The sequence below is a fragment of the Palaemon carinicauda genome, chromosome 31, assembly GCF_036898095.1.
Source record: "Palaemon carinicauda isolate YSFRI2023 chromosome 31, ASM3689809v2, whole genome shotgun sequence".
NCBI lineage: Eukaryota > Metazoa > Arthropoda > Malacostraca > Decapoda > Palaemonidae > Palaemon > Palaemon carinicauda.
Window position 1 is genome coordinate 61,089,097 of NC_090755.1, and position 17,618 is coordinate 61,106,714.

Consider the following 17,618-nt stretch of genomic DNA (forward strand, 5'->3'; position numbering starts at 1 on the left):
GCGGTAAATCACAATAAATCGAAGTCACTTCATGTAATAACTCTCGTATCTCGGTTGGAAAAACTTATTAATAAATACTCATGAGGGGATAAAACTTAACCCTTTTACCCCCAGGCTATCTGGAAATTTCCAACCCTTAACCCCCAAGGGGTTATTTTTTTCCCAGCACATTTTGCAGTATATATTTTTTAAATTGCTCTAACAGCCTTAATTTTTGTCATAGAGAGGTCAGGTTGGTCTCATTCTCTTGGAAAATGCCTGAATTTTCTCAAAAAATTATCAAAAATATGAAAAAAAAAATTTATATTTTTTTGCAAGGACATACAGGTACGTCCATGGGGGTAAAGGGATGAGTTTTGTGAAACGTACTAGTATGTCCTTTAGGGGTAAAAGGGTTAATAGCAATGTAAAAAGGATTTTCACCTAATACTAAATCCAACACCTTTTCACCTAATACTATAACTCATAGCAAACATTCTTATAATACTTACATCAGGATTATCATCCTCAAAGTCATCATCACACTCTGCATTTAAGAAATCGAAGCATTCCAATGCAGATTCAACGGATAAACTAATTTCAGATGTATTGCTATCTCTCCTGCTCCGGCAGTTCTGGAAAAAGAATGAATCTGCTTGTGAAAAAATTTTTTACGCAAGCTAATATATTAGCAACAACAGATATTATTATTTGGAAATTATACTACAAAATGCTTTATTATTACAGGTACTTCTGACATCACACAATCTGTGTTGCTCCCACAGCAAATGATCTGAAATTTATGTGATTATAATTGAACAGGATACAACAGAATCAACATACAAGCAAATGGTAGGGTCAATTTCTAAGGCAAACTACATAATCTTTAATCCATAGCTCCAGTCAGAAAAAGCATGTACTGAATCTCTTATAGTAATAAAAAATTCTCTTTTATTTCTGTGAAATTTTTACTATAATAATCAAATATGTTACTTACTTTGCACATGTCATCAAGTTCTAAGACAGCTTCTTCTAAAGTGTTGAGTTGAGGAAATTGGCCTTGAATATCTTCTAAGCATGTTCTTAACCGACTAACAACCTATTGGGTATTAAGAAACCAGGCATAAATAATCTGCTGAAGATAAAAACTTTACTGTAAAGAGTTTAAGTATAGTATCTTTCATTGCTAAACACTACATCCATGCTAAAACAGTTTATCGAGTACTGTATTAGGTGTAGCGGAAAGAAACAAGGTACAGAATATCACATTTATCAAATACAATAATATTAATTTTGATAGCTTAAAACACATATCATGAAAACCAAACCAAGCGTGATTGTTATTCACAAAGATACACCAAAAATATGTGCAATACTTGCCTCTCTTAGAGTTAGAGGAGGACGTGTTTCATCCCAGTGTTGGCCGTCACCCCATCTAAAGGACTCTGGTTCCGTACCTAAAATGTCTAACTGATGGGATAATGACTGAGACATGGCTGGAGAGAGACCAGTGGAATAAGATGAAATGTGTGAAAAAGATCTTGACATCATGTCCATGTTGGAGCCTTGCGAAATGCTGAACTGTGGGAAAAAAACCAAACTTGTCAAAAAAAAAAAAAAAAAAAAAAAAAAAAAAAAAAAAAAACCAGGCTATCTTACTGCGTATCCAATACATTTTATGATTATATAAAGTACCCTAAATAAGGCTATCCTACTGCACATTACGTAAGTTTTATGATTATAATAATATTGTCCCAGAGGAGTAATTGCAGTCTTTTACTTAGTGTTCTGATAAGAGAAATATTACAAGGTCATATTCACTCTTAGAGGAGACAGATAAAGGGATCCTGGCCTTTCATTAGCAAATCACAGCAATGGTGATGTCATTTGACACCTAAGATGTGTTTCATTTGACTGCCAATACAGTCACAAGGTGGTGCTCCTGCAATTAAATGTCTCCAGAGAAGGCTGACCTATGTTGAGTGTCAAAAATACTTTTATGTACTATCATTACTACATAGTTTAACATAATATTAGTAATAATAATACACTGTAAATAGAAATTTGTATTTTTGACATTGTACATGTAAAGTAAATCAGTTGTTGTTTGCGGATGATACTGTACTGGTTGCAAACACAGAAGAGAAGCTTGGCCGATTAGTGAGAGAATTTGGAAGAGTGTGGTAGAGAAGGAAGTTGAGAGTTAATGTGGGTAAGAGTAAGGTTATGAGATGTACGAGAAGGGAAGGTGGTGCAAGGTTGAATGTTATGTTGAATGGAGAGTTACTTAAGGAGGTGGATCAGTTTAAGTACTTGGGGTCTGTTGTTGCAGCAAATGGTGGAGTGGAAGCAGATGTACGTCAGAGAGTGAATGAAGGTTGCAAAGTGTTGGGGGCAGTTAAGGGAGTAGTAAAAAATAGAGGGTTGGGCATGAATGTGAAGAGAGTTCTATATGAGAAAGTGATTGTACCAACTGTGATGTATGGATCAGAGTTGTGGGGAATGAAAGTGATGGAGAGACAGAAATTGAATGTGCTTGAGATGAAGTGTCTAAGGAGTATGGCTGGTGTATCTCGAGTAGATAGGGTTAGGAATGAAGTGGTGAGAGTGAGAACGGGTGTAAGAAATGAGTTAGCAGCTAGAGTGGATATGAATGTGTTGAGGTGGTTTGGCCATGTTGAGAGAGTGGAAAATGGCTGTCTGCTAAAGAAGGTGATGAATGCAAGAGTTGATGGGAGAAGTACAAGAGGAAGGCCAAGGTTTGGGTGGATGGATGGAGTGAAGGAAGCTCTGGGTGATAGGAGGATAGATGTGAGAGAGGCAAGAGAGCGTGCTAGAAATAGGAATGAATGGCGAGCGATTGTGACGCAGTTCCGGTAGGCCCTGCTGCTTCCTCCGATGCCTTAGATGACCGCGGAGGTAGCAGCAGTAGGGGATTCAGCATTATGAAGCTTTATCTGTGGTGGATAATGTGGGAGGGTGGGCTGTGGCACCCTAGTAGTACCAGCTGAACTCGGTTGAGTCCCTTGTTAGGCTGGGAGGAACATAGAGAGTAGAGGTTCCCTTTTTTGTTATGTTTCATTTGTTGATGTCGGCTACCCCCAAAAATTGGGGGAAGTGCCTTGGTATATGTATGTATGAACATGTAAAGTTCTATATTTAAAGTATATATATTCATTAATTCTTTATCAAACTTTATTCATTCTTGGATATAATTATCCTCCATACCTCAATTTCCAAAGGTGGAATTTCATCCTAGGCAATGATTTCAGGAGAAATATGAAGAGAAAATACAATTAAACATAAAATATATATAATGACTATGATCGAGAACACATCAAAGGAACTTAAACAGGGACAATTTCCACTTTCTGAGAGAAACAAATTTTAACTGGACAGTAATATGATAAACAAAACATCAGTCTAATGCATAGGATGTATAATTTTCACCAGTACAGCAAACCCACTTAAGTCTTTGTGAAAATGAAGAAAATCAATATAAATATATCAAAAATACAGCAACGATACCAAAAGTTAATGATATTACAAAATAGCTCTATACAGCTAGTGGTTTTGCATCCCAACTCAAAACCATAAATTTCATATCAAATACTGGATTAGTGGAGAAATTATTTCTTAATCAGTACTTTAAGACAAACTGCAACAGCAAGCTTACGAGAGAAACAATTTTTGAGAGGTTTATAATATTTTTTTTTTAGATCAATCAGCCTACTGCTTTAAAACTTTGTCATTTAGCATCTAATTGCCCTTTCAAAATTCAGCAATCACAAGCAAATTCCTTGGCAGCCTATATATTGAATAATACTACAATATAACTAAACAAATTATGAATATGTAACTTACCTGAGAATACCTAGCCCATTGTTCAACCCTACTTTCCTTCTTACGCACTAACGTAAAATTACCAGTGTTATCACACTGTGGACTAGCAGAATCTCGTCCATCAAATAATATGGAGTCCTGGAAAAACAAGAATTTCTGCAAGTAATCAAATGAACAGGGCTTATCATCTGGATTTATTTGCATAATGTAAACTTGCCATTAACTGCAAGATTGACTTGAAACTATGAGGAAGTGCATATGCTACATTTTAATTAATGGCTGAGGAACAGCGTTATATGTTGTAGTGTTGACATACACAAATCACAGTCAGCAAAAGGATGACGGACGAGGACGAGGACAAGTAAATGATTAGCTCAAAAGTCTTGCATGTTTGTTTATGAAATGTATGCTACTGCAGGTTTCCGTGTTCGGGTAAGGTAATTTCAGTCATTTTTCTATTTTTCCAAGTTAGTCAGTAGTCAGTTAGAAGGATGGGTTATCTCTTGCTATGTCACTTCAAAAGAAATAAAAACTATTTCCACTCATGATTGGTTCATGACAGAATTTCTATTTGGTTTTTTCTTTTCACTAGGGTGAGGTTGAAAAGAATTGAAAAATAATACTGCCTCTTTAATACAGTATAATACAATTATAAATACTAATATCATAATGAGGCAGCTTTCATGTTTTTTTTGGCTTTAAAAGATTATCAGAAAATTAAACATATGATTCAAAAGGATTGTTTATGCTTTGGCAACTCATTAATAAACATTACTGCTATCAGTCATCCAAAATTAGTTTTCCCCACTTCAAAGTGCGTCTGTATTGCTGCCAACATTCTCAATCTAGGCTTATCAGCATATCATGCAGTACATGTACATGCAAAATGTTTCTAACAAGAGACTATACAAAAAACTCAAAAAAAGCCATTAGGATAATAAAAAATACAAAAGCAATTTCTATTGTCGTGGTAACGGACTCAAAAGAACTGCTGAAAACGCAATATTGCTGTGAACGTTGAAAATATTAGATAATTTCAATATCTGAGATTACCATTTTGCAAACCACCAGTCCTTTTGTTAAGTTGACGCATTGGAAATTAAGGGATAACTCTCATGTTTGTGTGTCATTCTGTTTGGGATAAGAACTATCAAAACGTACAAAGGGCTCCCAAGGGACAACAACTACAGCAGATAGGTAAGCAACCTATCTAAGCCAATGCCTTACTATGAAGTTTAGCTTTGTATAAAGACCCTCGAAAATCCAGCATTCTAAAATGAAAGTATAATGATGTAAATCTAAAGTTCTATATTAAAAAAGTGCTCTACCTTTTATAACTCTTGGAACAATGACTATGGTTCCAAACTTCACCGTACGGCGCTACTTGCTCTACCACCATCAGGAAGTACTTCCCTTCTAACAAACAAAAATTTGTAGACGTACTCAGGTTCCCAAAGTGATGCTCAACTTAATAAAAGATGCCAAAGGAAATTATAACTTTACATAAGGCATGGAACAAGCCAATAATCTGTTATACCTGTCAGGGAAGTTCAGGCAAACTTACTGATGGCATTTTCACAAATTCTCAAGTCCTCACCTGTTTACAATGCACATTCCAGTTTGCTAAAGATGAGTAGGGAGGGGGGGTGTCTTGAAATTTGTTGATTTTCTAAGCAAAATTCGACGACTCTTCAATCAGCAAAGTATGGCACAATGCCAAAATGCCCTTAAAGAAGCGGACAGAATCTAGTATAACCACACATACTAAATCAACTGGGTCTGTTATTTCTATTACACATTTCCTGGCAGCCTGGACATAGGCAATTCCACTTACTCATTCAGTACTTCTATTGAGTTAGCCACCATTGCAAATTGACAACCTCCTGTTTTTGTTTTTCAATGCAGATGAGCAAAATGAAATTCAATCAGTTCACTGAATTTTCTTATTACAGTAATATTTCCAAAGTTTATTATTTCCCCATCCTGCAACCGATGTTCTTTACCAACCAAACTTTTAACGCAGAACTTGAAGCTGATTTTATGATACTCAAGACGCAAAAGATTCTGATGGAATTAAAGGAACACCACTTCCACTTCCTTGATGTTAGTCACACAAGCCCAAGTGTAAACATTATGATGTTTGCCAGACATCACTTTCATCTCATTGACAGTTCTGCACCAGATTATTTTCTCCTCATGCCTTTCGTTACATTGAGCTTTACCCGATTCATTCCCGATTACACAAATCAATATATTTCAAACACAAGTACACACATCAGTAAACGTATCTATACTGTATTTTGTAATGTTGACATTTTAATTCTACCTTAGAATACTAAGTAACTTTAAATGCGAAGACTTCCAAAGCAGAGAATCTAAAGCCGACTGTGTTCATCCCTAACATACCAGATTTTCGAGAGTTCACTGAACTGTACAGTACAGTATCTATTGGGGAGAGCATGTAGTGTAGAATGCAATGATATGAGAAACAGAAGTACACCGAGAATTTTTTTCTTTCACTTCCTAATGTACACTTATGGGAATCCCAGTGAGGCTAAGGACCAAATTTTGGCATAATAATATCATTGATATTGTTGGAGAGCAAATTCAGATGTTAGCATGTTTCCTTTCATACTACGGGGAATAACTGTAATTTCCTTTACATAAGTTGCATATTTTTCCTGGTGTTTTTAATACACATCAAATCCTATGATCCTACTATGAGAGTTCTGAATGCAGTCTGACTACACATTTCTTCCTTTATAAGTTGCTGACAAAGATCAAAAAGCTAAGCATACTGCTATTGTTTGAGCAATGTGTTATTAAAGACGTCTACATTCAAGAAGGCTGTCTCTAGGAATTCTACTAAAGGACATCGCATTGTGCTCTTGCTGTTCGCTTTTCACTCATAACTTATAATACAGTACCATGCTTGTTGCATATTAAGCTATCATGACTATGAAAAGGTCTTGGGAGGAGCACATTCATTGTTAACTTGGAGCTTGGACAGGCAGTCAAAGAGATGGCTTGGAGTGAAAAGATAATCACAGTTATACTACTTATCCTTATGGTCATTAAAAAGCATAAGCATGTTCAGTTTTAAAGAACACGCCTCAGACTTTCTTACGTACCTGGCTATCACTTCTCCTAGAGAGACCTTGATAATCAGAGACAGGGCTATTACTATCAGTCCTTGTAGAGAGAGCAGCATGTGAAGAAAGAAGACCCCTATATTCTGAGAGGGGGCTGGCACTGTCTGCTGTTGAACTTCGGGCAGACATGCTTCCAAAACTACTGTCATGGTCACACTCAGGAGACAACCCATTGTCTTTGCCTGAGGGAACCTGTAATATTAAGGCATTAAGTAAAACCTGTGAAAACTACTGTATTCTACTTCAATGTTCATAAGTAAGCAATGACTTTCCAAACATCAAATCCCAATTCTGACTCAAAACTCAAAATTAAGGAATACTACAACTAGATTACATGAAATATAATGTACTGTACTACGCATTTTCAACAATGTTACACTTTCCTTTATTTCCAGTTTACCTTATATAGCTCATCTTAAAGTATCTTACCATTACTGTATAACAAATAAAAAACCAACACAAAATCTCAAAATATCTTTGGAAGAAGAATCAAAACATATAACAATAAAGCTCTGATGTAAATCTATACAGTTCTGTACTCACACTGGCTACATTATTTGGAGGAGAAGAACTGAGAGTGTGGAGTACAGGGGTTCTTCGCTTATTCCCAGGCGAAGTAGCCGACATGCTTGGAGTTCTCACCAAACTATCTTCGACGACCCCGTCAAGTGGACTGTCAATGCAAGTGAATGGTTAGCTAGAGTACTGGACAATACAACAACTTCATTCATTTTCCTTTGGTAAAATTAATAGCACTTGCTTGAATGGAACTCTCATTAGAACCACAAGTTACTGCAACAGCATTAATAGAAGTTATCCTTGCGTTGAAAAATATTAAAAGTTTTTATTCAAGCTTAACATACATAATATTACTGCATGTAATTCATAATAAACAAGCAACAACTTAATGAAATAAGTAAATAACAGTTAGACTCAAAACCCTCCAGTGTTCATCCAAGCAAGGCTTTTCTACAAATTTACCTATCACAAATACAGTAGGTCAAAATACTAAATATTTAAAGCATGTATCCCAAGAAAATGAACAGGATGTTTCAAATGCTTGATAAGTATCAGCTTTTAATATCTTCCTTTTATTCAAAGAATGAAAGTCATTCTTTGAACCCATCTGGCATCAACGTAAACATAAAACTTTAACATATTAATATCTTGATAGTGACTAAAGCATAAATCTTTAATAACCATGCAGGGTAGTGCAAAAGACAGTTTCCTTCAATTTAATAAAATCGTCAAGTTAAACATGTGCAATCGAACATAGCCTTAGAAGACAAAATAATGATAGCAATAAATATCTCCACAAAGCCATACTCATCAAAACTTAAGGAAACTTTGTGAGCTTCCTATAAAAAATAATTTAGACTTTGGAAAACATTTTTCATGGCTTAGCTGAAAATATTTATATAATGTACTAAGTTTGAATGTACAATTTAAAGTGTCATGAATGCTATGGTACAAAACTCCATATGGGAAGATTTATTTTGGGTATTTTTCTCTTCTACTTTTGGAATGTTTAGTGGAGATAAATTAAATATAAAAGTATACAGTATGGGGTAAATAAGAAAAGAAAAATTTTAATATGAAATTAACTGGAAATAAGTTTAACTGAAAGGAATAAAATCAACGAATGCTGCAAAATCAGGAATCATCAAGTTTTCTGCTACCACTGACATAAATACCTGGTAGTAACTTTGTTTAAAGATTTTGCATTAATAAGTCATGTTTAAAGTAACTATCACAGTAATTAAAATTACCCAGTACAGTAATACCCGTCCTACATTGTTAAATGGTTCCAAGACAACTGCCATATTTAGATTTTCAATTTAAGTCCATTTTTCACCCTATATAGACATTTATGTTCCCAGTACAGTACATGAATTGTACGCAAATTAAATACTTAAATGTGCTATCATTATATAAAAACCTGATACTGTACAGTACTTATATTCATAACCTTACATGTGAAGTATAGTCCAGTACAGTATAAGTATAGCACTTTATTGTTTTTGTACAACATAGAAACTGACGTATGCCCGAATAAAACGGTGTAAAGCCAATTTGATTTTTGTACTTAATACTTAAAGAATGAACAAACATAGTATCGGAATTGATATACTGTATGTCCAACCAACGTATAAAGGGGTATTACCGTACAATATAGTATACTACATCAATATAGATGGGTTATACACAAACTCCTTCCGAAGACAGGAAAAATAAAATTACTCACTACCCTTACAGTTAATAGCTTGACTTCTCCCTAGCACGTGACTGAAAACTGCCTTCTTACTATACGAGTAGCATTATCTCATTACTTGTGTTGATACAGTCTGGTATCCATATCCCTTTATCTTTTACGTAGAAAAACTTATAGTTTTCTCCTGAATACTGTACAGATACCATTAAGATTTGTTAATAGGCAAAAGGGAATTTGGAATTATTGTGTTGTAGGCTGCTGTGTAGTTACACAGTACATTACCTCGGTATTCTGGCCTTTACTAAACTCTCTTCCTTCATCCCTTCCATGAAATACATGGGGTTACAAATCGTAATAAAGTCAAGAGAACATGTTCAATACAGGTATTTCAAAAGTTGTAACGAAAATGAATCCAAAATTTAACTTGGTAGATAATTGTTCAAGAAATTTGCATACGATAATGCTATAAAACTTCTCTAAACAATGTAATATACAGTATAAACAAAGCTATAAAATATACAGAGTCATACTGAAGTTTCCTTTGCATTCAATTTTCAACTTAAAGAAGGGAACAAGACTGCTTGATGATAAAAGTCTTAAAATTCTTAAAATAATAAGCAATGGGTAAAAAGGTGACCATACATATACTGTAAACGCCTAACAATAAGTACATGCAAACCTTATAATATACTTACTTCCACGTTATTACAATGTTGAGTTTGAGAGAACCAGACGGATTGAGATTAACTGTCATAAGCTGTGGATGGGGTGAAAAGAGATCTTTCGTTTCACAGACTTTGTTGCCTATAACCACTGTCTTCCCCAGCACTCTGACTTCAACAGCTTTTATTAACAACTGAAATGATTAAGAAATGCATTATTAACTCTGCTAACAGTTGGAAGGAAGTTATGTTTTACCTCTTGTTTGTGTGTTTGTTTGTGAACAGCTTCCTGGCCACTATTTTAATCATAAAGTAATGAAACTAACAGGGATTAACTTATGTAAAAAGCTAGAAATAATTAAAATTTGGAAGGTCAAAGTCAAAGGTTAAGCTAAGTGTCCAATTCACGTAATCAGCCATAAGTTTGGATATCATTGTCAGACTTCAAACTTGGTTCATATTTGAGTGTATGAAAATCCACACCAATTAATACATATTAAGGTCAAAGGTCAAGGTCAAACAAAAGGTCGAGAAATAAGCTGCCGCGGCGGAGGTCTGCGCTCTACAGAGTGCCCCTCTAGTTACCTGTAGTTCTTAGGATGTAAATGGATATATCAAACAAGTGAAAATCATATTTTGTTATTGCTACGTTATGCTGATCTTGCTCTTGCGAGTAAGCTACCAGGGACACCATAATATTTCAGCAATAATTATGTCAGCATTTCCCATTACCGTACTGTACTCATTGCATATACATAAAGATGAGTTGTTTTGTTAAATACTAGCAAATAATACAAAGTACAGTATATATAAATATGTCCATAGCTAGTAAGTTGTACTTTTTTCCTATCAATATCATAAACATTAAATAAATTTACTAGTTTTAAAATGCACAGTCTATATACAAAATGTCATATTAACTCAATCTCACAACCTAACAATCCTGTACTGTATAGTACAGTATACAGTATCAATATTTCTGTATAACAATATATTTAAATATTTGGCTAATTCTCCACATGAAGGAAAATATTTAGCCTTTTGATCCAAATTTACCAAGTCAACCAAATCCCAGTTACATATGTATACTTTTTAAAAAGAAATCAGGACAAATGCATATATTGTAGGCCTACCCTAAAATTTAAAAAATTACAGTACCAAGAAAAAAAAGTCTACAAATAACCATTCCTATAATATGCTTATTAGCATTGTGGAATGTGATGAGGTTATATGGAGTTGGTGGAAGGTTGTTGCAAGCAGTGAAAAGTTTCTACAAAGGTAGTAAAGCATGTGTTAGGATAGGAAATGAAGTGAGTGATTGGTTTCCGGTGAGAGTGGGGCTGAGACAGGGATGTGTGATGTCGCCGTGGTTGTTCAACTTGTATGTTGATGGGAGTGGTGAGAGAGGTGAATGCTCGAGTGCTTGGACGAGGATTAAAACTGGTAGACGAGAATGACCATGAATGGGAGGTAAATCAGTAGTTGTTTGCGGATGATACTGTACTGGTTGCAGACACGGAAGAGAAGCTTGGGGGAGGTGCCTTGGTATATGTATGTATGTATTAGCATTGTCAAACTATTGTAACTACAAATAAACAGGTGGAATATCAAGTTATCTTAATATCCTATAAATCTGACTTATGAAGCATCTTACCATTTCACCAATTAATCCTTTAATAACTGTTCTTTGGTTATCCCAAGTCTGAGTATTATCTTTGCAGACGCGACCTCGTGACTTCCACTTCTGAGTTCCATGCTTGAGGGTTACTTCAAAAACGTCTCCAGGACACAAGCGAGCAAAACCTTGAATTCCTAGGGAAAAGCAAATGAAAATGCTTATATTATCATTACTCAAGGTAGCTGTATCTTCTATGAGAAACTTGTTTTACATTGAAAGAAATTAATGAACATTTTAATAATTTGTACAACTCAAAATTTCATTGGAATTATAATAAACTATATTGAAAAATTTTGGTCTCTGCACTTTCATAATTACGTAACACAGTAGAGCACAATGTTATCAAAATATTTTGTACTGTATATATTGGTAACTTCGTCTTGAGAACTTATCAAATTTCTTAATATTAAAACCTATGCCATTCTTGGATAATTAATCCAAATTATTACTCCTTGAAAATTAGGATAACCCAATTTACCCGATACCAATAAAGGAGAGAGTATTAATTTAAATATGAAAATGAAAAACTTTTTACAGTATAGGGCAACTATTATTTGCTATGCTATTACAGTATACAGTACTGTAGTATAGGATATGGAAATTTACTTGGCTACATGGGGACACATTTTGTATAAACTAACATACAAGAAAAAGTATTCACATTGAAATACATACTGTACTGCAAAATAATATACATCTGTTATCATACAGAAAAACAAGATTCTGTATTGGTAACAAAGAAAAAATTTCACCTGCTTCTACAATGAATAGAGTTCTAATAAATTACCTTTCATTTCTAGTGTCAAGGTTCCAATAAGCTGCTCAATTTGTACTTCCAAAGCACAAAGGATTTCTGTGCACTCCTTATACCCGGATCGAACATTGCTGAGAGCGGTCGCTTTCTCCTTTCCAGGAGAAAGGGCATAAGCATATGCCATTGTTCTGACCTGAAAAAGAAATATGATTAAAAATAACGTTTTAGATACTGTGTTCTATTTTACTACTGTACCACCAGGCAAGGAAAACCAAGTACAGTACGACAATGTTTTGCAATGTGTACTTTCACACTCATTCTCTTGTTCTTTCCATTTTTCTCTTTTTACACTGGTTATTGCACCAACTAAATTAACTTCTAGAGCTAAAAATACTTTACATACACTTTACACAACCCACAACCAAAAAAAGTCTATAAATGACACTTTGAAAAAATGTTACTCAATAACAAGAGTTTAGGAAAGAATGAGGAAAAACAAAAATATGATGCAAATGAAACATCAATACAAAGGCAAGTGTGTGAACGTATCATATATCGTACATAAGTGTTTTGATGGCACCATGTGCCTTATCAAATCAAATTAATACAAGACTTTAGTCAAAAGTGACAATGTATGTAAACTTTCTATGTAAATCACCACATAATAAAAGCAAATATACTGTAAAAATTTTGCACGTAAAAATGCGATCAAATGACTAAGCTTGAATAAGGTTGAGTTATCCAAGCAATGCATATCTAAAAAGTAAAAAATATCTTATTAAACAACAATGAATGCCTTTTAATTACTTCAAAATATATTTTAGTTATACTCTGTCAAAAACGGTAATTTCATATCATTCACTCTTCATGTTTGACAAGACTTTCAATGGCCATGCAGTGTATATTATACGGGCAACTCCTTATGCAATGAACTTTCATTATTACTGTCTTGAGGTAGAGTAGGTCTCTTGCTTGAGGGTATACTCAGGCACACTATTCTACCTTATTTATCTTTCTCTTGTTTTTTGACAATTTTATACAGTAGTTTAATTATGAAAGATTTATTTTAATATTGTTACTGTTCTTAAAAATATTTTATTTCTATTGTTCATTCCTTCTTTTGCAGTTTGTTTATTTCCTTATTTCCTTTCCTCACTGAGCTAGTTTTCTTTGTTGGAGCCCTTGGGATTATAGCATTTTGCTATAATCCCTTGGTATAATCAAGAACAGTAAAAATCAGCATAATAGCCAAATAACATAGCATATACACTGTCGACAGGTAACTTATATTTCCAATTGCAGAAAAATTTTGTTCGAGAATTTATAAACTTTATGGTATAACTGTACATGTAAACCCCCATTTATTTAGTTGCATAAGATATAATAAAGCCAGTTTAGAGAAGTTGGGGGGGGGGGGGGTGAAACTTACCTACGAATGTGGACATAGCATCCTAGGTTGGGTAAGGAGGGAATTTTCTACACAGCCTATTTCAGGTAGATTTCAGAGTCTTTATGGATGGTTGGGATGGACTGGGTTAGTAATTAAAATGTACTTAAATATTTACTATAGCATAATTCTTAATGAATAAAATAAGCATTCTTCCTGGTGTATCTATAAGTACTGTACCTTAAATTGTTCTGATGCAAATAATTGGGAGAAACTTTTTTTTTTTTAATTCTAAACTTTTTAAAATTCCTAAAGTTATGACTAAAACCCACATCTTAAGAGAAACAAATAAGAGCACCACCTAACCTACTGTACAGTTCCCCACCTAACCTAACATAGGAACCCTATCCTTAGCTACTTGGGTGGGGGGTGGGGGAGTGGGGGGGTGGGGGGGTTAATCACCTGACTGACATTACCTGTGTTTGCTTCTTAATTGCCTTCACTGCTGGGAAGGTAACACTAACCTATACTTTGTAAATAGTAAAATCAACTTCGTATCGTATTTCGGGAAGATAAACATTTTCCCCCTACGGAAAATCGATTTAACAATTAATGAGAAAGTTTACCCCTCTCCCAAGCAACTGCATACACCATTATATTTTCTTGGACTACATACAGTTCTACTGTGTGTTTAAGAAATAAAAGGCTAAAGTAGTCCATAGTGATTGAAGCAAGCGGGAAGCAGAATAAGGTATAAATAAGTAAAAACTTTACAATAAAATGTTTAAAAACTTAACGGGAAAATGTTTAAAAACTTTACAAGAAAATTTTAAAAACTCCACAAGAAAATGTTTAAAAACTTTACACAAGAAAATGTTTAAAAACTTTACACAAGAAAATGTTTAACAACTTTACAAGAAAATTTTTAAAAAAATTTACAAGAAAATTTTTAAAACTTTACAAGAAAATTTTTAAAACTACAAGAAATTTTTTAAAAACTTTACGAGAAAATTTTTATAAACTTTACAAAAAGTGATGTCAATGAAATCTTGTACTGAGCTGAAGCATATGTTCCTTCTTTGTAGTAATGTGATCCACTTACATTTATCAGGAACTAAAACTTCTCTTATTCATTGGAGTTGACACTCATTAAGTCCTACAGGATATTTCGGCTACGACAGTTGCCATTAAACTGGGTCTGGGAGATTTTGCCATTTTGCTTTTGGGTTTATTTGCACTTGTGTCACGCAGGGTTGCGAAGTTGGCCTTTTTCGGCCAAAAAAAACCTCCAAATTTAGCCTTTTATCGTGGTAGATACCTAAATTTGACCTTTTTTTAAAATTGGTTAGCCTTAAACGCTATATTTTCGGCCTTTTTCTACTATTAGGTTGGCATTTTAAAGCCTTTTCTCATCTGGAAAACCTGGCAACCCTGCATGTGTGTGTTAAACTAGTATGATCAAATCCCTTTGCCAAAGTGGTAGGCTTATAAAACAAAAATTGATGTACAAACCTAGGAGGGCACATAACGAAATCTAACCCACTGCAGAACATCAGATTATTATTTCATAATCAATCTAAAGTAACAAGCGTAACTAGGGAAAAGTTAATTCAAATACACTTCGACAAAGAACACACGACACGTGACACCGCCGGTACCGTTCATTCACTTACAGTTCTCAAGATACCTGACACCTGACACCAATTAAAAAGAACTCTATAAATCATTGCACTCCAATTTCTCCAAATTAATGAAAATTTAAAGACTTAACCCGAACTTTACAATTAGTTTGAGTAATCATTTAGCTAACCGACAAGCGAACGAAGGAAAGAAAGAGGAGTTCTGAATTTCAAGGTTAAAAAAGCTAAGGAAAAATTTACAAAATTACAGTAAACTATACTTTGTCCTTATACAAATGGACGTTTTGAGCTTATTCTTTTATTACTGAACATTACATTCCCTAAGGGATGTAACCACTATGAAATACGATGAAAATATATAACTGGATTCAAATATACTACATAAAATTTTGACTCTGACGGTTAAGAATTCCAACAGCACCCATGGCTATATGCCAACACTCCATCCACACAAACTATGCAGATAAAAAAAAAAAAAATTCTAGTTAAAATCAACGCACACACGTCATTTCCATTCTCAGCCTTTGCTTTTAACCAAAATCCTATTAAAGTTTACATGTGCTTCCTCCACTTGCCTCCCTTCGCTAGCTAAATGCGGGAAATGGACGTAGAGAATGGCTCCCCCAGAAAATGCATTTTAAAAAGTAAACATAGTGAGACTACAAAGGGAAGGGAGAAATAATATTTGACGGACAGACAGAGGGAGTACTTTTCTGTATTGACTCTGCTTTTGTCGACGTGATGTATATGGCCACTGCAATTGAGCGAGGGATAGAGAGACAGCCAACACATGGGGCCAGGCTTATTGAGATATTAATGTGGTATGAGGTAGTGGGAGCAGGGTTGCCAGTTTGGCCGCCAGTTTGGCCTTTTTAGACAAAAAATCGTCAAATTTGGCCTTTTATTTGAAATTGGTTGGCCTTTAGTAATATAAAAAAAGGCGGGCCTTAAATATTATAATTTGGCCTGTTTCTATTAATGAGTTGGCCTTTTAAAGCTTCTGTTGATTAGAAGTTGGCCTTTTCTCATTTAGAAAACCTGGCAACCCTGGCTGAGAGAGAGAGAGAGAGAGAGAGAGAGAGAGAGAGAGAGAGAGAGAGAGAGAGAGAGAGGAAAAAAAATAGGGGTCATGCTGTGTGTAGAGAAAAAGCGATAATGTCCAGCTTTTAATACATTTTTAGAAGAATTACTAATATACCTATGAAACAAACCTTTAATGTTATTAACTTCTACTAAAAGAGAAATTTAGTGGCCAAGCCACTCATACACGAAAACATGAATGAAATATCACAGATAATAATAAGATATGAAGAGAAAAATATATATAATAAACAGACCAGCCACAGGCAAATTTAATATATATATATATATATATATATATATATATATATATATATATATATATATATATATATATATATATATATATACACAGTTACTTGCAAAACTAATTACTTTTGGTTGTGCAATGCACCTTCTAGGCCTAGGGTATGAAAACATAGCTACTAACGCCAGAAGTGTAGTTCCACAGCTCTGCCGTAAGGGGGAATAAAGCACTATTGCTATTCAGTATGACAATATACCTCATATGGACGGAAAAAAAACTCTATGGGAGATAAAATGGACAGAAGGGAACTCCTATGACAAGACAGAAGGACTTGAAATAATGGATGGGGTAACGTGAGTCACTCGTGTGTAAGAGGGAAGGGTGGAAAACAGTCCTTTAATGACAAATATAAAAAATGACAGGTAAGTGGGGGACTTATTGGAAGAGATAATGGATGCAGTTTGCGAAATTTTACATACGTGTGTATTAGCATACACTTACACGTGTGTGTATGCATGATCTCTCTCTCTCTCTCTCTCTCTCTCTCTCTCTCTCTCTCTCTCTCTCACACACAGACACACACACACACATATATATATATATATATATATATATATATATATATATATATATATATATATATTTATATATATCATTTATATATACATATATATGTATATATATATCATTTATTTATATATCTATATATACACATATATATCATTTATATATATATACACACACACACACACACACACACATATATATATATATATATATATATATATATATATATATATATATATATATATATATATATATATATATACTGTATATATATAAATATATATATATATATATATACATAAATATATATATATATATATATATATATATATATATATATATATATATATATATATATACATACATACATACACATATATGAGACATATATGAGAGAGAGAGAGAGAGAGAGAGAGA

At 34.0% G+C, this 17,618-nt stretch overlaps 1 protein-coding gene and 1 long non-coding RNA gene across 3 annotated transcripts in view; both read right to left on the reverse strand.

The window, feature by feature from the left end:
• Positions 1-17,618, reverse strand: part of LOC137624430 (uncharacterized) — a 179,224-nt gene that overhangs the window by 82,298 nt on the left and 79,308 nt on the right. The window lies entirely within an intron of this gene.
• Positions 1-17,618, reverse strand: part of LOC137624427 (rho family-interacting cell polarization regulator 2-like) — a 46,838-nt gene that overhangs the window by 16,646 nt on the left and 12,574 nt on the right. Inside the window, exons 1-10 of one of the 2 annotated variants that reach the window (XM_068355176.1) lie at positions 14,770-14,878; positions 12,314-12,473; positions 11,503-11,660; positions 9,882-10,042; positions 7,518-7,647; positions 6,954-7,166; positions 3,844-3,960; positions 1,360-1,560; positions 977-1,078; positions 492-614 (exon numbers count right to left, since the gene is read on the reverse strand). In XM_068355176.1, coding sequence (XP_068211277.1) covers positions 492-614; positions 977-1,078; positions 1,360-1,560; positions 3,844-3,960; positions 6,954-7,166; positions 7,518-7,647; positions 9,882-10,042; positions 11,503-11,660; positions 12,314-12,464 — 1,356 coding nt within the window. In that variant the 5' untranslated portion in view covers positions 12,465-12,473; positions 14,770-14,878. Of the gene's footprint in view, positions 1-491; positions 615-976; positions 1,079-1,359; positions 1,561-3,843; positions 3,961-6,953; positions 7,167-7,517; positions 7,648-9,881; positions 10,043-11,502; positions 11,661-12,313; positions 12,474-14,769; positions 14,879-17,618 lie in introns of those variants that run through there. The other variant, XM_068355175.1, reaches the window with a different exon arrangement.